The sequence below is a fragment of the Fonsecaea pedrosoi genome (genome assembly GCF_000835455.1).
Source record: "Fonsecaea pedrosoi CBS 271.37 unplaced genomic scaffold supercont1.9, whole genome shotgun sequence".
In the NCBI taxonomy this organism is placed as follows: domain Eukaryota; kingdom Fungi; phylum Ascomycota; class Eurotiomycetes; order Chaetothyriales; family Herpotrichiellaceae; genus Fonsecaea; species Fonsecaea pedrosoi.
The window spans coordinates 756,193-778,947 of NW_013550607.1; the positions used below are offsets into that span (position 1 = coordinate 756,193).

Sequence of the window (22,755 nt, forward strand, 5' to 3'; positions counted from 1 at the left end):
GTGTATACACGTCACGCGTCCATCATCAAGCCCAGGAGCCCAGCAACCCTGCAACCCAGTAACCCGGTAACCTCCCCGGCTAAACAACTCGTCAAACGCATCAAACCAAAGGTATTACTTGTAGAATTGGGCAGGGATGTTGGAATGTTGGAGCTGCAAATTCCTTCATATGTCTCACAAGAAGATGAGCCAAACACCCAGAGGTGTAGGAGTTGGAGGGCTATGATCAAACGCAGTGCTGATAAGGCTGGATGTCGTTCTGTCTCATTTTTACCTCACCTCGAAGGAAGGGAAGGTCATGCGGTCGCGGAGGTTGACTTTGAATTCGAAGATTCCTTCTTCAGAACCCGCGTACCTGTATCCCACTGGGTCAGCACAAGCCTTGCCTTTCTGTCTCGCACAGGGAAAACGGGCCCTCCCTTTCCCAACTGCTCTTGAATAGGTGACCAGACTTACAGAAATTGCCCATCCGGACTAAACCCGATTCCCGTTGTCCCTAGCTCGATCAGACCTGCTGCTCCTGTGGCCGCTGCAGACCTTCCATGAGTACCCGTAACGCGTTCCAACGCAGATCCATTGGCGGGAGGCAACCAATTTCCATTGGCATCCACTGATCGGTTTCCAGTCACGCCGCTCAAGAACAGGATACGTGCCATGCGCATGTCTGCATCTGGAACGCGACCAGTACGTTGTGCCTCTCTCCCGCTGTTAGAACTAAGTCGCTGAGGTGACGGGTCTGCCGTTGTGGTCACAGGGCCTCGTCGTACATTGGTATTGGCTGTCGCGGGACGGTTGATGAGTTGGGGTACTATCTGATAACTTCGCGCAGCTCTTTCGGTGGTCCATGTCCCGACGGATGTGGATGAAGCCTCGGCGGCACCAAGGAAGCTTCTCACGGATTCACTCTGATTTTCAAGCTGATTTCCTAGGCTGCCGCGCCGCATGGCGGTTTCGAGAGCCCGAGTATCGACTGCGGCCTGAGCTACCCGTGACTCTGCTCGGCGTACCTGTCGTTGGAGGTTCTCGACGTGAGCTAGTCTCTGACGGCTGGATTCGGAATAATCTGTGAGCACGTTTGGGACGCTGTCTGACTGACCGGACGATCTAAGATTCGTGGTGGGTAGTGTTGAAGTCCGGGCCGAGCTCGAATTCGGAGGGTCGAGAGAGTTCACATCATCGCCCGAAGCGCCGTCCAAGATCCGCTCGCGCTCAGTTTGCAGTCTTCTGAAATACTCTACACCAACTCTCAATTCACTCTGCAGCTCCCGCGACCGTGATTGTATGTACTGTTCCTCATGTGTCAGCTGTGCTTGGACAATGCGTTCCAACGAGGCTGCAACCCTGGCGTTTGACTCCCTTGCTGCTGTCCGAAGATTGTCAAATTCGTCCGGGTTGTCGGCGAGGAGACGCTGTTGGATGTCAAGCTGCCTGCGAAGTAACAGTGACAATTGCCTCTCATCGGCTAGTTGACGCTCAAGCTGGATACCGAGTCGCCGTTCAGCTTCCAACGCAGCCTCGACCCGAGCAAGAAGTGTTGAACTGCGATTACCCTGATCCGATACACGAGCCGTCTCAAGTGCTGATTGAATGACGTACCAGGGGTCGTTTTGTGGAATGCTGGAGGGCCCGGATGTTGAATTCGAAGTATTCGTCGTTTCGGCAGGCGGGCCTTCATCATCGTCCATCCGAGCTGGAGATGCAGATAGCCTTACACGATGGATGGAGTTGAGATCGAGAAATCGACTTCCAGTCGGCTCTGAGAGAACGATAGAGGTTCTCCTCCTTGGTCGGGGAGAGCGAGGAGCGACAGACCGGCCAGCGGCACCAGGAGATTGAGGGGTAGCGTCACTCGAAATACTGCTGGCCATCCAGCCCGGGGAAGAGCTAGAGAAGTCAATACTGTATACGCGACTGCGAGGCTGTTCCGAAGGGTCCAATGTGGTATCGACCTCCACGTGCTCCATTGTAGTATCAAGCGCCTCAACAACCGATCTCTCTCGTGCGTCTAGGTCAAACCCCCCATAATTGATCAAATCGCGGCGATTGTGCCTCTGAGCAGTCTCATTCAGAAGAACGTTAGCACGTATCTCGTTGTCCAAGTCTCTGCGAGACAGGCCACTCATCGCTCTTAGCCGGATGAGACGTTGCTGCAACAACCGTTCCTTGTGCGTTATGTTACGAAACGCGACCGGAGTTCCATCTTCGAGCTTGACTTCCTCTGTTGTCTGACGATCGAGATCCAATATTTGCCGTCGTACGCAGGACTGTCTCACATCCGCGACTCCTATTCTCCCGTGGTCTTCAGCCCAGACGAGGAGGTCCCACGGTGCGGGAGAGAAGGTCATAGATCTGACGCATCCAAACAAAGCTGGTCGAGACGATCTAAAGCTGCATATTATCGAGGATTCGCTGGGGTCACAGCTGCTCAGAAGATGTCGCATGTCGAATATCGAGATCGACCCACCTTGGGAGGACGCCGCGCAAAGAGATCCAGAAGGCGAAAAGGTCACCGCAAAGCCGTGGTCGTCATAAACGGGATCCCCAATTGGCACGACAGGCTTTGCAAACAGCTGCCAGCAATACTTGGCGTATTTACCGGAAGAACCGTCGATGATGTCCCGGTCTTCCTCGAGGTGTCGTCGATAGAAGTATACACGGTCGGAATCTCCCACTGCTGCAAGGATCGTGGAGTCGGGAGACAGGGCTGCGAAATTTATTGGAGCGGGATGCCGTAGAGTTGTCAGCACTTGTCGTTGAGCCAGAGAGTAGATCTTGACGGTCTTGTCGTTGTTGCTGATCAGGACCACGGGCTCGTCGGGAGTCTTGCCGTGGTTCAAGAACGTGTGAATGCTCATGGCATTTACGATTTCTCCTCCCAATAAATCAATATTCATGTCATGACCAAAGCATGTCGGCCGATCGTGTTCGTCCTTCTGGATCTTGATGAAGGCGCAGTCGCCATTGTGTTCTCCTCCCACACAGACCCAGCCCAAATCAGCAGCGAGACATCGGGACTCGAAGGGTATTGTTGCAATCAATGAGTTCTGTTGGGTGGCGAGATCGAGGACAAACACGTCCTTACAAGACACATAGTAGATGAGGTCTTTTTCCGACGAACTGATGAAATGACGCAGTTGGTGGTGGGACACCGTGATCTTTGTAGGGTAGAACTTAGAGTGAGTAGCAAGTGACTTTGAAGGAGTAAGCCATAGTTCGCGATTGGGTACGGTCATTTCGCAACGGACGATGAGGGACCTAGGGGAAGAGACACATCGCTCGGAGAGGTAGTAGGCCGGATTGAGATAATCAGGGCGGAGAGTGGTGGTAAGCAGGCAAAGCTAAGAAGTTCGAGAGACCAAGGCACGGAGCAGCGACTTTTAGGGGTGGTTGAACGAGAACCCTGGAAAAATGAAATCGTTTATGGATGTATTGACCCCAGCTTGAGTGTGATTAATCGCATCGCTCTAAACGGAGAGGAGGGCTGCTCGGGTTTGCTAGACCGTGACGTCGATTGGACGAGGCTGTCTCCGCGAGGCTGAAGACAAATTATTTCAATTCGGCATGTTTGTCGAGCCCCATCGGCCCATCTCGTCTGGCTGAATTATTTCTGAGAGTTTCTGCGGTGCCAAGCCTCGCGCGAGCTTGCGGCGAAGGGGAAAGAGAGATTTTTTCTCCATCCGTTATTTGTCCTCGTACATATTGCCTCTACTTTGCATCCTGAGCTCATCTATCCTGTCCCATCCCATCCTCTACGTCTCTAGATTCATCCCCGGTTTCCAGGACTTTGCCCATCTCCTGCTCTTCTCCGTTGCTTCTCTGTTGTGTTCTTATACCGAGATCATCATGATCGCGTCAAGGATGTCCAGAGCTGTAAGTCCGAATGCTACTGCTTCATCATGGAATTATCCTCTAACCAATCTACCCAGCTTCCTCGCTCTGCCCCCTTCTCCCGCCTCTCCCAGATTCGAGCCCCTCGATCGTCGATAATTTCACGGTATGCCTCTACCGACGCTCCCGAATCGTCGGAAAAAGTCAAAGGCCAAGTCATTGGTATTGATTTGGGAACAACAAACTCGGCCGTCGCGGTCATGGAAGGCAAACAACCAAGAATAATAGAAAACGCCGAGGGCACCCGAACAACACCCTCTGTTGTGGCATTCACTGAGAGTGGTGAGCGTCTCGTCGGTGTTGCAGCCAAGAGACAAGCTGTCGTCAACCCTGAAAACACACTTTTCGCGACCAAGCGACTTATCGGTCGGAAGTTCTCAGACCCTGAAGTCCAGCGGGATATCAAGGAAGTCCCCTACAAGATTGTCCAACACACCAATGGCGACGCCTGGCTTGAAGCTCGCGGCGAGAAATACTCGCCGTCGCAGATTGGAGGTATGGTCCTGGCCAAGATGAAGGAGACTGCCGAAGCATACCTAGGCAAGCCCGTCAAGAATGCCGTCGTCACTGTTCCTGCCTACTTCAACGATATGCAGCGTCAAGCCACAAAAGATGCGGGGCAAATTTCCGGGTTGAATGTTCTTCGTGTTGTCAATGAGCCTACCGCAGCTGCGCTCGCGTATGGCCTCGAGAAGGAAGATGATCGCATCATCGCTGTCTACGATCTAGGTGGTGGCACCTTTGATATTTCTATCCTCGAGATCCAGAAGGGCGTTTTTGAGGTCAAGTCAACCAACGGTGACACCCACTTGGGAGGCGAAGATTTCGACATTACCCTCGTCCGCCACCTCGTCCAACAATTCAAGAAGGAGTCGGGTATCGATCTATCCAACGATCGCATGGCCATTCAACGTATTCGTGAAGCTGCCGAGAAGGCCAAGATCGAGCTGTCTTCTTCCATTCAGACAGACATCAACTTACCTTTCATTACTGCTGACGCATCTGGTCCCAAGCACATCAACATCAAGATGACCCGAGCTCAGCTCGAGCAGATGGTTGACCCACTTATTGCGAAGACCATTGAACCTGTCCGCAAGGCTCTGAAAGACGCCAACCTGCAAGCGAAGGACATCCAAGAAATCATTCTCGTTGGTGGTATGACACGTATGCCCAAGGTCACTGAATCTGTCAAGAGCATTTTCGGACGTGATCCGGCTAAATCTGTCAACCCTGATGAAGCTGTCGCCATTGGTGCTGCAATTCAGGGAGCTGTGCTCGCTGGTGAGGTTATGGATGTCCTCCTGCTGGACGTCACCCCCCTCTCTCTGGGTATCGAGACTCTTGGTGGCGTCTTCACACGTTTGATCAACCGTAACACCACCATCCCTACGAAGAAGTCACAGATCTTCTCGACTGCTGCCGATTTCCAGACGGCTGTGGAGATCAAGGTGTACCAGGGCGAGCGTGAGCTTGTCCGGGATAACAAGCTGTTGGGCAACTTCCAGTTGGTTGGTATCCCCCCGGCACACCGCGGCGTTCCTCAGATCGAAGTCACCTTCGATATTGATGCCGACTCGATCGTCCATGTCCACGCCAAGGACAAGTCGACCGGCAAGGATCAGTCCATTACCATCGCCTCGGGCTCCGGTCTTTCCGACGCTGAGATCCAGAACATGGTGGATGACGCCGAGAAATACGGGGCGCAAGACAAGGAGCGCAAGGCTGCGATCGAGGCCGCCAACCGAGCTGATAGTGTCCTCAATGACACGGACAAGGCATTGAAGGAGTTTGAAGACAAGCTTGACAAGTCCGAAGCCGACACGATCAAGGAGAAGATTGCCTCTCTCCGTGAGTACGTTGCAAAGAACCAGACGGGTGAGGGCACCGCCACGGCTGAGGAGATGAAGGCCAAGATCGACGAACTCCAGACTGCAGCCCTTAGCTTGTTTGACAAGATGCACAAGGCACGCGAGGAGTCACAACAGACGCCGCCGGGTGGGGATGCCGGCGCACAGCAGGGCTCGTCCAGCGGCGAACAGAAGCCGTGAAAGATGGAGTGAAGATGGATATGGTGGGTCCCCAAAAGCAACTTGTATTTTAATGATATCCCTGTACTCGACTTCATTTTGTTACGCCGGATATTGGCCGATCTCTTGTTCGACGTTCTTGCCATCATCATCGCGGGAGCAGAGTTCTCAACATGTATTAGTTTTGCCCTTTGGGAAGGGGACGAACGGCTTGCTGACGAGGACATTACTACTACTGCTGCGGCATGACCTTCCATGCACGAGTGTTGGAAGGGAGCATGGATGGAGTGTTCGGAATTTTATTACATGCTTTGCTGGCCTGAGGGAATGACTGCAGGAGCGGGACATACCGGGAGGCCGGGGGGGTTTTGGTCTTTGTTGAGGCGAAAGGGTTGAAGATGGATGTACCTATTTATTGTAGAGAGACGGGACGGGGGGGCATGATGGGCATGATACGGAGGCCCCTTAGCCTTTTTCAGAGCGGTGAGGGTGGCCGAGCACATACATAGCGTGTGTAATGCCTTTGTGTGAAAATAGAAAAACAAAATCTCCTCTCGTACTACCGAGTATTATTTCTATTGCTGCCGTGGCGGATTGATTACGGGACTCGACGACGAGCAAGTGATAATAAAACGAAAGATGACAATTCCTACGGCCGCACTCTCTCATCGGACAATGCGGCCTGTGGGGGCGGCGAAAGAAATCCCATGGCGAATGACTTAAAGAGGGAATTGGTGGGTTGACTCTACTCGTTTAAGAGAGAGCATGTGGTAACTCGGAAGACTTGGGTGTATGTAGGTATAGCATAAGCAAGACTGCCAATCACCGCGGAACGAGGCGCCCCTCCTCCTTCTTCTCCTCCTTCGACTTGCGGGTCTGTGTGTGTGTATGTACCGGCGCATGTATACCGAGTACCTTTACTCGTTTCGGGTGTATATGACCAGATATCCACGAGTAGGGTGTAGGGTAGGCACGCGATGGATCATCCAGGGATGGGACGTACGGGGAGACTGTCTGACTCGAGGCCCTTTTTGTGGGGATAAAAGCTGACGACACATCATACGCCGCGAAAGGCCCCACGGAGCGAACGATCCTACGAGCCCTGGCAGGGTACACGAGTAGGATTTTTTTATAGGAAAAAAAGGGGAAATAACCGGGGAGAAGGGGGTGTGGCGGCGGCTGATGGCGACGGCGACGGCCACGGGGGTCGGCACGCACATTTTAACTGAGTATTTTCTTCCAAAGTCGTAAATGTGGGATGGTGAAGTGGTAACGTGGTGATGAGAAATGGCGAGACGAGACGAAACAAGTTCAGAAAGCGGCCGAAGCTGGTGATCCTCATAGAGGGATTTTGGGGAATTGAGATACGATACGCAGTCACAAAAGTTTCTTTGATACATTGACAAGTCGGCCGACTAAAAGTGGGTTAAACGAAACGATATGAGATGAAACGTGATCAGAGTGGGGAAAGGGGAGGAAGGAAGGAGCACGGAACGGAGTATACGGCGCATCTTGAACCATATATTGTTACGAGGAGAGGCGAGGAGCCCTCGGTGAGCCCACATAATAATAATATTGGTTGTGAAAACATACGCACGAGGGATTGTGGAGAGGGGAGACAGAGAACAGAGTACGAGGTCCGATATGGTTGCGTGGTCGCGTTGCGTGGTGCGTGGCTAGCTGTGTTTCGGCTTGTCAACTTACAAATGCCGTGATGTGATTTGCCCGATAGCAGATTCCCTGCGTATTATCATCAGCCATATCAGCAACAGGGAGATTATATCTGGCGACAAAAACAGAAATTAGCGGCCCCCCTCGTATTCCCAGGGGATGATGACGGAGGGAGCAAGTGCCACAAGAGCCTGCCTAGCTGCCTTGTCCCTCCTGAGGTCGTAGGCGGGTGGTGTGGTGGTATACGCGATGGGTATCAAGCGTTGAACTGGCTACTTCCATGTTCTCTCTCTTCAATGTGATAGGAATAGTAATGAGGCGAGTTCACGTAAACACTAGATAAGTGACTAGTTAGCTGCCAAGTACCTGTCTAAGGATGAAGGATGGATACTATGTCAAAGGCTGATTCGGGTTATAGTCATTAGATACCTGACTACCTAGTACGGGAGGTATTACACATTACAGGGGTAGGGGGATCCCTTGGAAAAAAGTTCTAGGCATGGATCCCTAGGTCTCTGGGTACGAACCTGGACTCCCAAGTGCCTCTATGAGTGTGTAGGTATTACCTGGAGTAGCTTAGAATGGGTCGAGGTTAGGCGTCTCTCTTCACTCATAGTCTAGTTCTAGGTAGGTAGATATCCCTCTTGGGCAGTCTGTGGCCCCCCTCCCACGCCCCTATTATTCATGAAACCCCATCCCAGTACCTGAGTACGAGTATTATCCACTCCCCCTCCCAGCTTGAGAAAGGATGACGGGGCTCCCTTATGTACCCGGTACCCTTCGATCCAACTCAATCTCGTCAATCGCAGTTTTTTAGTTAGCCAAGCACTAACATACCCAGGCAGGTACTCCCTCTTTTATCCTTTCAGCCACATGAATCCCCCTCAATATAATCTCTTGTACCTGGTGAAGAAGAAAAAACAGAACAAGAGCCACTCCAGTGTCAAGCGAGAAACCCGCTTCCCTCAATTCTTTCCTGTGCATCCACCCACATAATACACTGCCTCACCCCCCTCTTCCTTGACCTTACTTCCACCCCCCCTCTTCCCAAGTTGTTTCGTGTCAAACCATAGCCCGTAACCCCCATAGGCTGTAGCCTCTGGCCTGTAGCCCGTAGCTCAGCCCACACCTACTTAACTCGTAGGTAGCTAACCACTTACCAACCTATGCCCGCTCATCCTATCAATCATTTATCCACTTTTACTATTCGGCCGCGTCGCTTCGACGTACTCTAAACAATGCTTTCTCGCTTCTTGTTAACGTTTTAGCCTTGGGCTTTCCCCATTGTGACCAATAGCTTACTGCTTGTTCTGCTCTTGTGCCTATCCTACGTTCATTTAGTGTCCTTTTTCTCGTAACTCTGCATCTTCCTCTGTCTGTCTTGTGTGTCTGTCTCGCTATCTTCTCTTCTGGCCTCTCTTGTCTGGTCTGGCTTTCCTCAATTCTCCCTTTTTCTACTCTCCCTTTGTACTACTCGATTTCCCTCTTCCTTTCTCTCCATTTCCTCTCCCGTCCGCCCACCTTCCCGTCTCTCCAGAGCAAAGTTATTCGCAATTAATCCGCTCTACTGCTTCCTGTCTATTGACAGCTTCTATTGTTGTACACCATTGGATTTTTTGTCAACCTCTTCGTATCACCATATTCTTGTCGACGAACGCAATTACTGTCCACATGCCAATGCCGCTTCCGACCTCGATTTAATTTTTTGGTGGTCGTCAGCATCCCAGCCTGAGTCGCGTTCAGTATCTCCTGCTCCTCGACTTGTCTTGATATTTCTTTCAATCGTCTGCACACCTCTACAAATAGTCGTTGGTTCACCGTCGGTATGTTCGCGAGACATCCATCAGAATCAGCGCGTAACGTCTCGCACGATATCGGGCCTGAGGTATGTGAGAATCCTGTTATCTTCTATTTCTCAGCACTGTTCCTGCACTATTCGTTTATGCACAAGCTCTCGGAACATACTTGCATTATCCCTCTGGTTTATGGGAAGAGGGAAAACCAAAAAAAGCAATGAAATACTGCGTTGTGCTCTTGTTGCGTCTGTCAACGCCACCTGTCCATCTCAAACCAGGCCACCTTGAACCACTGTCAATTATCGGCTGTCAAACTTCTTCCTGTCTCCTGTCAAACGACCGGAAAAGAAACTCCAAGGAGAGGGAAAATACCGCCACCGGATCCAGAGAAAAATGCAGGATGGAGCGATACCTGAACCCAGTGACGATATTTTGGCCGGTGGCCACTTATGCTCGCTTGTCCGCGTGTCAAAGGCGGGAGGGGATGCAGTCACCGGGGCTTCGAATACAAGGGTTGGCTCGGCGGGTTCTGCAGGCGACCGCGGCTGAACCTGTCCGAGTACTTGTAGCCCTTAAGCCCTTAGGCTCTTTGGGGCTTTGCTGGCTCCTAGGCTGCTAGCCTCCGAGGCTGGCTAGGCTATCGGGCGACCCCCCTCTCCTCCCTCCTCCAACGAGAATTGTCGGGCACTGCCTCCACCATCAAACTCCAAACTGTGCTCCTCGTTTCTCTTGGCGTCTGGCTTCAATACCTGCGCGGCCTTTTTTGGTCTCCTACTCATCCCACTCCGCTTCGACTCCTCTTTCTCGCCTCTCACCAATCGCCATCTTTTCACAAACCACCTTCAAATCCTATTTGGTGCTATTCAACTGCATCACCCGGACTGGCGTCTTTCCTGTCTCTACTTAGCGTTTCTTTGCCCATCGTTGGCACCACCAAGGGCATCCGTTCCTTAACCCTTTCCGAATACTCCTGACCTGTTCGCATCTTATCCACCACGCACTACTCATCGAGTCGAAGACCTGGTGTGGGAAAAACCAAAAACTTCACATACGAGATGTGACTTGATTGGGGGGAACGGTGGCTTCTCTTTCTCACCCGACGTACTTTTCAGACGTGACCCTCTGGTGCTGAGAACTCACTCACTCACTTCACCCATCCATTCCCTCCCCCTCTCATTTCCTGATTTGTCAACCGCAAACCGACCCCATTTCCATCAACAATTTTGGTCGCTAATGCTTGGGCTTCTAGCGTTCGCGCTCATCGTGGGAGTCACCATATCAGCAACATCCTCGAAATTTCCCCCAACCTCCTCAGCGCTCACCGACTGTGCATGATCCGATGGATCCCGAATCTTCCGACAGCGATGTCTCTGTTGGCGGAGGCGATGAATATCGATTCGCCGGCCCGTTGACCGCGCCGATTCCTCTGCCGCCGCCAGCATCAAAACACGCCTTGGAATCTTCCGATGCCGTTCAAGCACGTCTCGATGAACTCCAGCGCGTCGAGGACCACAACGTCAAGAAATATGATTTGCTCAGGGCCAAGCGCGCTCGAAAAGACGACAAAATCCGTCGCAGACGAGAATTTCAAGACAAGAAATGGGCTCTCATTATGGAAGCTCGTCAACGCAGGGATGCCAGAATTGAGGCACGCCGAAGGAGAGAGGATGCCGCTTTCGTCCAGTTTGATCATGAGCTGGAGGATGAAGAAAATGTAAGTTCTGATTGGGTGGGCGGGCGTGGAGTCGATAGGGCTAATGGGTCTCCAGAATCTCCGACGCCGGCTGAAACGACTCAAACGTGGACTACCACCCGACGACTCACCAGTACCAGGAGGCCGCAGCATATCCTCATCGTCTATGTCGCCGCCAGGTCCCGCGCTCTCGACCCTTCCCCCGCCTCCCAAGCGTCACCAGGTTGGTCCTCCAGGCCAGCCTGATGCCATTAATCCAGTTCAGTCGAGACCAGCGCCGCAACCGAACCTAGCACCACCAGCAAAGAGCACTCTGCCCGCTCCCTCCTACTCCTTCTACCGCGACTCGAGTTCAGCCTACTCACGTCCGTACCACCATTCATCGTACTCGACTACTCCAACCAATGGACCCCCACCCATGACGACCAACGGGTCAGGTCATGGCCCTCCACCCCCTGCTGAACGGCCGCAACTGAACCATGTAGGACGGCCGGCTTCCCCTCTGCAGCGACCTATTCCCAGCACCCAGTCACCTGTGACACCAGCAACAAACCCCAATCCACCGAGACAGATCTATGACACCCGCCCACCACCACCGACCACGTCTTCTGGATTCGCTTCCATCAACCCGCCACCGGCATCGGGATTTGCCACTATCAATGCAAGGACGGCCGCAACTCCACCCGCGCCTCACGTTCCCTTGTCGAGACCCTTGAATGATTCAGATCCAAACAGGACTCCCAATCATCCAGCCAACAATGGAGTCGAATCGAATCATTTCCATTCTTATCCTGGTGCTCCGAACACCTCCAACTCGACGCCGCAGACCGGGAGTGCCAGCAAACGTACACCCTCAACAACTCATCCGTACCAAATGTCCGAGGCATTTGCCAACCGACACCACCACTGCGAAAGAGTCGACACCTTGAACCGTGGCGTCTGGACGTCGTATGGGCCGGGAGGCACAGCAGAGCATCCGACGGGTCCAGCAGTTGAGATGTACCTTCGCTGCAATCACGATGGGTGTTCCCGTATTGATTGGCGCACGGTGCATGGTCTGCAATGTCACATTGTTAAGAACCACGATCAGCCGAAAGGCACCATTGGTAGTCTTGACAAGGCGTTGGAGAGATACGGCGTCCCAGTTAAAGAGGTCGAGGAGTTTGAATTCCGCCACGGCCGAGGCACTGCAGGAACAATGGCAGATCCAAAGAACTTGAAGATGAAGCTTAAGACAAAGGTCCAGAGTTTTGGGAGAGTTGGTACCCCGGGGTCTTTCAGTGTCGACCCTGAGGCGAGACCGGCCGGCTACAGACCTAGCCCGGCTGCCACCGACGATAGTCCCACCATGTCAGAGGGTCTCAAAAGAAGTCCAGACACAGCCACGACAAACGGCTCTCAAAATCGTGCCGCGGGCAACGAGAACGGGGGACAATCCACCCCGCAAACGGCTACTAGCTCTCCTGCAACAACGCATACGGCTGCCCGATCTGGTTGGATGGGCGTAAATGCGCCGTCGGCACCGGCAACTGTCGAACCGGAACCCAAACGTCTGCAAGGGGATTTTAGTTCGATCGACGCTCCAAGCAACGAGGACTCCACCAATGCTCAATCAACACCTTCTGGAGCGGCTCTACCGACACCTACATCTACCATCCACGTTGTCACTTCACGACCTCAGTCCAGAGACACCATCACAATCGTGGGAACTGGGACTACTTCTCCTCACCAGCAACCCTCGAATGCACCAGTTAGACCTGAACCTCCAGCTTCCTCGCCTCAAGCCCAGCCAAATCAAGTTAAGAGAGAAGAGGATAAACAGGAGGCGCAGCTTACGGGTCAAGAGCCGTCAAACCGGAAAGACAAGGACCAAGATGTTCAGATGACAGGAACTGCCGAGGACGATCAGGCGAAGGCAAATGAGATTCGGGTAAATGGTACCAACAATGTCGAGAAGAATGGCGCACCTGAAAAGGTGGCACACGCACCAGATTTGGCGACAGAACAATCCGATGTCATTGAGATAGATGGGGGGGCCTCCAAGGATGCTAGCACAGTGACTATCCGGCGATCCACTATCCAATCTCCCACGATTACGACAAGGTCTCTGACCGCGACCACACCTGGCAGCGCACGCCGACCCAGTCGACGCTCTAGTGCTGCGAGGAAGTCGGTGGATACTGAGGGGGACACCAGTAGGCCTGCGAAGAACGAGAGCGACGACAAAGAAAAGGACGACAAAGACGGCAGAGATGAGAAAACGGAGAAGGAGAATACTCGGCTGGAACCGCGGCGATCATTGACTGGACGAATCCTACGTCGGGGGAGGTTCTAGTGCGAGGTCCTAGGCAATTCTCTTCAACACGAGAAGTCTCAGACGAACGAACCTGGCGAGACGGCAGATGTTGTGAGCTCAGCCTCGGGCTGGTGCAATCAATGAGCCTTGCAGATACTTCATTCACGAATCGTGACCGAGTGGATGGAAAGGGGGATTTTGTGCAGCAGCCATCGGAGGGCGGATTTATGGCAACATGGGTTTTCGAGGGCACGAGGACAGGTACTTCGACTGTTCGTTCGGCTCGATATGATGTTCGGGATTGGGGAGGTATGGGTGGAAACACGGATTATTGTCCGGGTTTCCTGGGGGGGACTAATTGGCTGGGCGTGGATTGCTTCGTTTGTTTGATGCTTTGAAGATTTGCCATGCATGCGTTGAGCAAATTGAGACCGACACTGAGATCGAGACGGGCGTGGGTTTGTTTTGATTTGTTTGGCCTTTGCAGAGGATCACCGGACTCGTCAAGGGCATCCCTTATTAATTTGACTGTTGGTATGTGAAACATTCACTATTACTTGATTATGAATGGTATCATGCATTGCAAGTGCAACAAGGCTGCCGATAAAGGAAGCTTCATTCATTCCTATTTCTCCTGTTTGTCTTTTACAGTGTGTAGAATATGATTTTCGCCTCTTGGGATTAATTGCTTGGGTAATAAAATTCAAAGAGGCGCCACTATCCTGTCTCTACGCACACTCACATACCGAGAAGGCTTATTTAGCGATTGGGCGATCCGGTAAGAGGTACTCAGTAAGAGAGAGGTACGTCGTCAAGCTCATCCATACTCGGGATGTGCGTGTAGTGAGAACGTAGGTGTAGTCGTATAGAGGCTGACTGCACGACCCACCTCATCCAACCTACAAACACCGTGTGTACCGTGGACCGTTCAACAGTATACTGTGCACAGTGTCCGGATCGGAGATCCAAAAGAAGAGAGGAGAAGACACAGGGCAGAGATGACGAAAGACAGTGGAACGCAGAATACAGTGGGAGATGTCAGAGAGGTCCGCTCTCACCAGGTTTCTGCCCTTCCGGTTCTGCCAGGCGTTGGTGGTGGTCCTGTTGCCGTTGGTTGGCGACAAGTGAGTTGGGCAAGAGGACATGGAGTGCCCTGCATGAGCCACGCCATGTGAAGACTGGTTGCTTGTACATTTTCCGTGGGCATTTTCCGTGGGTGTTCCAGCGTCCGAATCTGTTGCAACTCTGCGCCGCGTCTGTGTGTGCGTGTGTGTGTGTGTGTGTGAGTGAGAGAGAGAGAGAGAGAGAGAAATGAATTCAATTCCATGCTTTTCCTCCGCAATCGGAATACCATTCCATTCCACTGCATTTTTATTTATTTGATCTGATTTTACCTGAATCATCGAATCACACCCCCTACGCCCGCCCAACCCAACACGAACCCACTCAGAGCCTCCGTGAACAGTCCTCCCCCGAACCAGATCTCGCGCCACGCTCCCGACCCCTCGTTCCTCCCGCCTTTGGGGGAGTCGTTCAGGCCCCTCGACCCGGCCGTGCCGGCAAAGTACTTTTGCGGCGAAGCGCCCGCGAGGAGGAAGTAGAAGAGCGCCGAGATCAGGGTGTTGCACGCGAGGTAGAAGCCGAAGCCGGTTAGGGACTCGAGGCCCAGGATGCCGGCGGCGATGCCGAGGAGGAGGCCTGCGATAGAGCGGATATTGGAGAGGGTCTGGTTTTTTGGCGGGAGAGAAGGATGTTAGTCGGTCCATACTTGTGCGGTGGTCCTTTTCCAGGGGGGCGGGGGCGAGGGAGCGGAGTGTAGGAAGAAAGAGGAAATGAGAAGAAGAGAGAACAGACGTACCCGCGTATTGTGTGTAAGTGACTCTGGGACCAAGGGGTCCAGGAACATGGACAGTTCTTGCGGTGATGGCGCCATGGTGTACGATTGAGCGATTGAGATGCGCTCGACTCTCGACTCTTGAATTGTATGACACTTGCGCTCTCTAACCAAGGGCGAAGCTTTTGGGAAGAGCTTCTAGGACTCGTGCTCGTTGACTAGGTTCGGTACGTAGTATGGAGGTGGTGGTGGGTGTAGAAGTTGACGTTGGAAACTCTGCAAACAAGGCTGTTGGACGAGGACCTTGACGTGCAGTGGATTTTCAGTCGCTATCAAAGATACACACCAACGCGGCTTAGAGGGTCCAGTTCAGTGCGGAGTGGGTCTCGGCTCATTCCCTTGCATCCCATCTCATCTCATCCACTGCAGTCCACTACCATCCCACTACATACCACCCATTCCATGTCGAAACTTGTCCACCACTACCGCGTCGAGATGTGAGGTATAAAGTGTCTATACATCTATGGTGATTATTGACCGATCGAGTGCATACGTAGCAATCGTAGCAAGATTCTCTCTCTCTCTCTCTCTCTCTCTCTCTCTCTCTCTCTTTCTCTCTGAGCGCAGCCAACGGAGGCGGAACTCATGGCCCAAAGAACATCAAGCAGAGGAGCAGCGCAGAAATGAACCCTCCCCTTCTAACCATCTCACAAGAAAACTACAGAGTACTCACGCCTAGATGAGTCCCCTGACTCTTGCAAAGCCACGAGAACATCAAGCCCGTACAATCGCTTCTTCTGGGCCTAGTTGTGTGCATGTTCTACATAGAAGATTCGTAGGTGGTATGGGTTATCTCGTCACGCTATATAGAAAAGACGTCGAGTCATCACGCCATCCATGGTCAGTCTTGGTCGAAAAGAACTGGAAATTACTAGGGTCCTGCCTGGCCCGACCAAACGAGGTGGACGAAATTCGTTCGGCCGGCCTTTTGGTGGTGGCGACTACACCAGCAGCCGCTCACTCGAGATTCTGATCCTGTCAAAATGCCAATCCGTCGCAGAACCAAGCCGACGATCGAGGGTTTCAGAGCATGAAACAAGCTCCAGTATTCCCTCGTTCGTCGCCCCGGAACAGTTCCTCGCCAGTCAAGCACAGCGCCCATGTCTCCAATGTTTACAAAGTTCAGAAAAACAAAGCCGCACGTCGGGCGGATAGCAGATGATGACCTGTGTGGCCACCACGGAAACTGCCATTCTACAGCTTCCCTTCCGCTTGGGCTTCTCTGACTTGCTCAAACACCTACAATGAAATTAGTCGTCATCGCCCCTATTTGACAAGTCCATCCACTCACCTTGAGCATCTTGTTCCTCGCTCCCAGAGCATTCACACCACGTGCTTCCAAGCCCTTATCATCAAGCTGTATCAATTCCTCCCATTTCAGGTCCTTCAGGTTGTCGGTGTATTTGTGTAACCTCAACGATCGGAGCCATGTCGGGATATCTTTCAGCAGATTGGGGTCAGTGGGATCCTCAGGAGGTTTGGAGCTCCCACGGCGTCCTCTGGGCGACCTGCCCCGGGTGATGTCCGAGTGATCGGAGAGATACCCTTCGCCGCCCCCACCAAATATGCCTGTTTGCGGGACTAGCCCCGGCATACCTGCACCGATCATGATGGGTGCGCCATCATATGCAGCCAAGAATCCGTTGTGTTGAGGAGACGCAAACGCGGTTTGACTGAGAGGCGTCTGTAATGGAAGTCCAGGAGAATTAGGTCGAGATCGGCGTCCTTGTGCAGCGGCGATCTGCTGCGCTTGAATGGCGGCAACTTGTTGAGCATTGAGGATTTGGCCGTGATCATTTACCATGATAGTATTGATGCCCGGGATGCCAGAAGCTGCAAGCCCGGGGGTCAGCGGTGGTTGCGTCGGTGGCTGAGGTTCGTTAGACCGAGCACGACGAAATTTCTTGACGTCGTCCAGGGCAATCCTGTTGTTGACCGTGGACAAGGCGGCGAGTTTCATGGCGGTAGCGTTGGCCACCATTTCGGTATGGGATTGAGCTTGGCTGAAGTTCGGGACCATGGGGGTATTGGTCATCGAAGCCCAACTCTGGTTGCCCACGTTATAAGGAGACAGAAGGGGCATATCGCTAGATACCGGATCCGGAGCGGTCAATGTAGTGCTCTGAATATTACCGCCCGAGCCGCCCAGAGGACGCGGAGAACGAAGGCCACCAGACGATGCAGGTTGACTAAATTGGCCCATTGGCTGATGCTGCCCCTGTTGGCCGGATGATGACTTGGGTCTCGATATCGGAGGCTGTTGAGTATCTCCACCGCCCTGCCGCCAGCTCATGGCATCTGCCTTGGACTCTCTCGGAGCAGCTATAGTGGGCGCCACTAGGGAACTGCGGTCTCCTACAACCGTACTGTTTCTGTTGGAAGGGTGCGGGTTGCCTGTTTGTTGCGCGTATTCGGCCTTTTGCTGCTGAATTGCGGCGACAGCGTCCGGAAACATTGCATGTATGGTGGATTGATCCAAGCCCGAATTGCGCTTGTTGCCGGCTGGGGAGACTGGTGGTCGAGTCAGAGAAGTCCTCCGATCGTCCACATTCAACTTGGACATGGCGTCGCTCAGCCGGTTGGACATTGCGTCCTTTTCCCCAAAATTGGCTGGGGAGAGGACGCCCGAAATCGGATGGCTTTTGGACATCTGGTTCAGAACCTGAGCAAAGAATCGTTGCTGCATTTGCGTGGTCTGCTGGATGAGGGCGTATGTGGCAGCAGTGCGCTCCGCCTCGCTCAGGACTTGAAACCATTGTTCAATCGCGCTCAACTCGTCTTTGAAGTCCTGATCCAGTGTCGCCGCAGCCATCTCTTCCAACATTGTTTCATATTGTTCAATATCCTGAATCCACTGCTCTCCCAACTTGCTTGAATCGTCCATGCTGCCTTGTTGAGATTGTTGGTTGTATAAGACTTCAGAGGCTGGGCGTATGGAACGTGACGAGAGAGGAGAGGCGAAAGACATGTCAGCTGAAGTCCGGACGGCTTGAGTATGGGTACCGGATGTGCCGATAGTCCGGGAGCTGGGGGGCCGAAGAGATGTTTTGGACGCCTCCGGGGTGCTATTCCTGTTGCCGATGATGTTGCTGGCCATGGTAGCTTCGTAGCTTTTTGTAAAGCCCGGGCTTCGGAGGCTGCGTAGGACAAAGTGCCCTGGTGGTGACGAATTGATGGTTCGAAGCGAACAAAGGTCAGTGGTGGAAGGAGACTGAGACGGTCGCACAGACAGATCTAACAGATCATTGGGTTTACAGCGTGTAGAGGAGCCGATTGGATCCAGCCCAAGGGCAATGATGAATGAGGGTGGAAAAAGGAATGTCGAGAACACGCTTCCAACGCAGTAAATGGCTGAAGCAAAGATGTGAGGCAGCGCTATTTGGTGGAGGTGGCGGTTCGAGGTGTCTCAGACACGACGATGAGAGCGGGGGGGGGATGCGATTAAGCTACAGTTAAGAGACGCGCAGGAAGCAGGCGACAGATAGCATGGGAAAAGGCAGAGAAGTCGAGATCCGTCAAAAAGAATACACTCCCTAACAGGCGAATGAAGGTAGAGAGTACACCGAGGGACCAGGAGAAAAAAATTGAGTCGAGCTGAAATAATAAGACAGGATAGAGTTGAAGTTCGCGAGAGTGGAACCGACAAAGCAGCAAGGCTTACCCGTGCCTCCATACAATAATTCCTCCTTGGTAGGGATATAGAAGCTCGTTCGTCCAGGGCGGGAGCAGGGCGGGAAGAGGACGGAGCCCCAATTAGCAGCTCGCCTAACCAGGAACACTTGGCTCTTGACTGACACCCAGCAGCGACAAGAGGGAACCCCCAGTCCAGGGACGTGAGGCCTGGAAGGAGCTGAAAGAGCTTGGGTTCGTTTCCACCATAGTCATAAGGGCAAAAGGGTTTGATGGGCGACGCCCCTAGCCTCCGAATAGCGGCTGTAGTGGAAGCTCGTTAAAGGGGGAGTGCCGTGGGCGGTGGACAGGCCATGAAATTTGTCTGAGAACCGCTTACGCCTCGTATGGCTTCACCGCCAACCAACAACCAACCCTCGAAGCCCAAGGACTCGTACCTACGTGCCTGCACACCGGTGCACCTGTACACCTGTACGAGGTACAAATGCGCCATCGTATCGAGTTACTCTGTCACCCAACACCACCTGCGCCTCACTGTGGCGCTCTAGCCTCTACATTTCCCCATTGGCCTGCAGTGCAGCAGATCTGACGAACCGTCGCAGGACTCTGGTCAAGCTGAACAGATGCCCGGTACCTGCTGGTGGCAACGCAGTTTGATCCCACAATTCTGTACCGGTAGTATTTGACCCAGCTGCTCCTAGGGAGGCGCTGACGTAGAAGATCAACGCCACGGATATTCACCCTGCTGCGAATAAGAGTCTTGTCAATTTGTGACTGAGATGATCTTCAGACAAGAGTCTCTTGGGTTTTTACAACAGTAGAGCAACCGCAATGGATCGGCGAATACTTCATCCTCATTGAGCAGTCTCACATTTTTTTTTGGCACGCTTTGGTGGACCTCAATCAACCACATAGCCCCTTTTTCTTGCGTACTCATCCATGCTAACACTCTGCCCTCGAATCCCCAATGACTTCACTTGCACCAACATTATGACATGCCTTTGATCCTGGATCGAAACTTGCATTTTCTTGAGAAAGGGAGGAAAGAGACGTGGTGTGTGGGAGCCATGGCCCTACGTCCCTCCGATCGCCCAAGTCTCTCTTCAACAGATTGAGGATGTCACCGCGTTTTCCAAACATGACCGAATTCCATACCAGGCCGACACGTCCGAATCAGTTGTCGTGCCAATTGTCCGCACACACCCTTCCCATATCGTACAAATGTGTCTCTGTAAATCCAATATGGCTGGCAGGTTGACGTTTATCGGCCTGGCAGCTGTCCGGATTGCATCATGGCAGCATTCTGCTCTTGAAACCTGGCCCCTAATCTCTCCGAGCCTTTCAGGAATTTATCCACGCAGCGCATCACACAGCCTTCTTCTCTCGAGATCAGTGACTTTGTTGTGAAATCGTTGACACAATCGTCAAAACACCGTTGGACGAGGTTGGAATAGGTCTAGCATGGAGCCCAGGTTAGGTCAGATCAACCGTCAAAAGGGAAAATCTGTGTCATGGCATGGGCTGTAGTAATCCTTACCTTCATGAATTCTTTCAGCTGCTTTGCCTCCATACGAGCATTGAGCTCCCTCTGTTCGGCGGGAGTGAGGCTAAGACGACGTCAGCGAGTCCACGCGAAGACGATTGCAACAAGAGACCAACCTGTCCATTGTGACGGAAATAGAGATGTAGATAAGAGAACTGGTTATCAAAATGCAATATTGCAGAGAAGAGGAAGTCGCCTAAACTCGCCTGCCGCGAAGCAGAAATTCGATCCCGGCAGACTTTCCCTTTACCATCTGCTGATCTGTGGAGCAAGTTTGGGCTTAGTTTTTTTGTTGTCTTTTCCTGTCGTCCTCAAAGCCATCAACCTATCCGTTGGCTTTACGGCTTTATGGCTTTACGGCTTTACTCCCATGCATCTATTTTTCATCCGACATGGAGAGACAGAGCATAATGTTGCTGGGCTTCTTGCAGGGGTCTCTGACTCCAGGTTGACCAACCATGGTGTCCTGCAGACCCAACGACTGGGTCATTATCTCACCACTCACCGTAACTTGAGGTTTACCAAAATCTACGCGTCGGATCTTCAACGAGCTTTCATGACCGCTGAAGAGCTTCACAGAAACCAAGCCGCAAAGCTCTCCGCCGAAGTTGTCCCCAAAGTCGTGAAACTCGAACTGCTTCGTGAGCAGGACTTTGGCTCATTGGAGCTCGTTCCATGGAACTCGAGGAGAGTGCTGCAGCATCTCGACCCCGGGGTACTTAACCCCAAACATGAATCTTTTCGCCCTCAGGAGACGACCGAGACTATGGTGAGAAGGGCGGAATCGTTTCTGGACGACTTCATCCTCCCACACTTTGCCCGTGGTGCATTGGATGCCACAACGGCAACGCAGGAATGCGTTGCGGTCGTTTCTCATGGCCTCTTTTTATCTGTGCTGTGGCGGACACTGCTGAGAAAATTTAACAGCAACACTGTTGCGCTAGCGCCGAAGGTCGAGGCTTGGGGTGTCCGCTCCTTGGAACACCTGCCATCGTGGACCAACACCGGATTTTTGGAACTTACAATCGAGAGACCCTCGTCCGAACTTGCCCATCAATCTCAGGTGGCACAGCCTTTGGCATCGACGGACATCCCTTCATACCCGCTTAAGGGATGTTCCATGACCATTCACGGCATTAACAGTAAAGATCACCTCCAAGATCTGAAGCGTACAAGAGGCGGGCTGGGATCGTCTCCCTATGATGCAAAGCAACAGACTCTGGATGGCTTCTTCAAGCGACCTTCAGGTGACCGCGGCTCTATCACATGAACCCCAATTTGGAGAGACATGCCTGCCAAGTGCGAAGGAAATGGGGTTAGCATGCGCCCCTTCCGATCTTTGACCACTTGAGAGAAGTTGCTACTGAAGACTGTTGAGAAGTGGAGGTAAGCCACCCCCATTCTATTGTGACATGCCCGTTCCATATCTGCCTGATGAAGCACAATTTCACACAGACCTGTTCTGAAACTCGTTGTGGAAGCATAAATTGTACCAACTGCTGTCTGATCGCAGTGTCGTTCCTGTGTCAATTATTCAAGGGGATGCAAAGAACACGACTAACGGTTGTTTTCGCAGGAGAGCCTTTGGTCTCACCACTGATATACCGAAACGGTACACAATCACTGCCTGGGCACTGTGGGTTTCGCGTTCGGTGCCCCATCCAGTCGGCTTTGCGCCGCCGCGCTTCTTCCATGTACTTGTATGCGATCCAAATGTAGACAGATTATTCGACGTATAACCGGCATTAGGAAACGGTTGAATACTTATTCCGAAGATCATATCAGGCAGGGTCAACCTCGTCCGTAGGCCCAAAATAGAGCGACAGAGCCTTCAACACCAGTATGTGATGAGAGAGGATTGTGATGCATGTCTCGACAAGGATTGGAGGCGCATGACCTCGAACATGACCATGGGACCACGCGAGCATCTCTTGAGAGAGTGATTGGCCGTTACAACACGCGTTGTTCTAGACCAAGTCAGGGCGCTGATCAGGGGGTTGTCACCCTGTCATCTTTGTCTCTGCTCTCCAAAAGCATCTTGTTTCCCTGATTCATTCGTCTTTTCTCTTTTATCCCCAGGAACCGAGTACTTCTGAGATCTCTAGATACATCAGGCCCGTTTATTCTGGTGCTTGGAAGGACCTCCTGTCTTAGCCATCTGTTTTGGTTCGTTTCGTCTCCCTGCTCGCCCGGAAACAAATCCAGCAGATCAGATCCTCCCTTGATGGGTCATGGTGACGGAACGCCTTGAGACGCCCGCTGCGCCACATGCTGGCCGCCCGTTACTAATAATTCCTCCCATTATTGACGCAAGACA

The 22,755-nt window shown here is 52.6% G+C and overlaps 7 protein-coding genes across 7 annotated transcripts; 3 read left to right on the top strand and 4 right to left on the bottom strand.

The window, feature by feature from the left end:
• Positions 1–270: 270 nt before the first annotated feature.
• Z517_12373 (uncharacterized protein) lies at positions 271–3,233 on the bottom strand (the record flags this gene model as incomplete). The annotated part of the gene is made up of 2 exons (XM_013422787.1): positions 271–355; positions 457–3,233. 2 exons carry the CDS (start codon positions 3,231–3,233, stop codon positions 271–273), a joined length of 2,862 nt encoding a protein of 953 aa, XP_013278241.1.
• A 610-nt stretch (positions 3,234–3,843) lies between these two features.
• On the top strand, positions 3,844–5,936 carry Z517_12374 (hsp7-like protein; the record flags this gene model as incomplete). The annotated part of the gene is made up of 2 exons (XM_013422788.1): positions 3,844–3,870; positions 3,927–5,936. 2 exons carry the CDS (start codon positions 3,844–3,846, stop codon positions 5,934–5,936), a joined length of 2,037 nt encoding a protein of 678 aa, XP_013278242.1.
• A 4,785-nt stretch (positions 5,937–10,721) lies between these two features.
• Positions 10,722–13,410, top strand: Z517_12375 (uncharacterized protein; the record flags this gene model as incomplete). The annotated part of the gene is made up of 2 exons (XM_013422789.1): positions 10,722–11,096; positions 11,152–13,410. 2 exons carry the CDS (start codon positions 10,722–10,724, stop codon positions 13,408–13,410), a joined length of 2,634 nt encoding a protein of 877 aa, XP_013278243.1.
• Positions 13,411–14,770: 1,360 nt separating this feature from the next.
• On the bottom strand, positions 14,771–15,304 carry Z517_12376 (uncharacterized protein; the record flags this gene model as incomplete). The annotated part of the gene is made up of 2 exons (XM_013422790.1): positions 14,771–15,097; positions 15,230–15,304. The coding sequence occupies 2 exons, from the start codon at positions 15,302–15,304 to the stop codon at positions 14,771–14,773; spliced, it is 402 nt and encodes a 133-aa protein (XP_013278244.1).
• Positions 15,305–16,459: 1,155 nt separating this feature from the next.
• On the bottom strand, positions 16,460–18,362 carry Z517_12377 (uncharacterized protein; the record flags this gene model as incomplete). The annotated part of the gene is made up of 2 exons (XM_013422791.1): positions 16,460–16,504; positions 16,557–18,362. 2 exons carry the CDS (start codon positions 18,360–18,362, stop codon positions 16,460–16,462), a joined length of 1,851 nt encoding a protein of 616 aa, XP_013278245.1.
• Positions 18,363–20,156: 1,794 nt separating this feature from the next.
• On the bottom strand, positions 20,157–20,562 carry Z517_12378 (mitochondrial import inner membrane translocase subunit tim9; the record flags this gene model as incomplete). Its single annotated transcript, XM_013422792.1, has 3 exons — positions 20,157–20,351; positions 20,433–20,502; positions 20,555–20,562. The coding sequence occupies 3 exons, from the start codon at positions 20,560–20,562 to the stop codon at positions 20,157–20,159; spliced, it is 273 nt and encodes a 90-aa protein (XP_013278246.1).
• Positions 20,563–20,808: 246 nt separating this feature from the next.
• Z517_12379 (uncharacterized protein) lies at positions 20,809–21,708 on the top strand (the record flags this gene model as incomplete). The annotated part of the gene is made up of 1 exon (XM_013422793.1): positions 20,809–21,708. The coding sequence occupies one exon, from the start codon at positions 20,809–20,811 to the stop codon at positions 21,706–21,708; it is 900 nt and encodes a 299-aa protein (XP_013278247.1).
• Between the last annotated feature and the right edge of the window lie 1,047 nt (positions 21,709–22,755).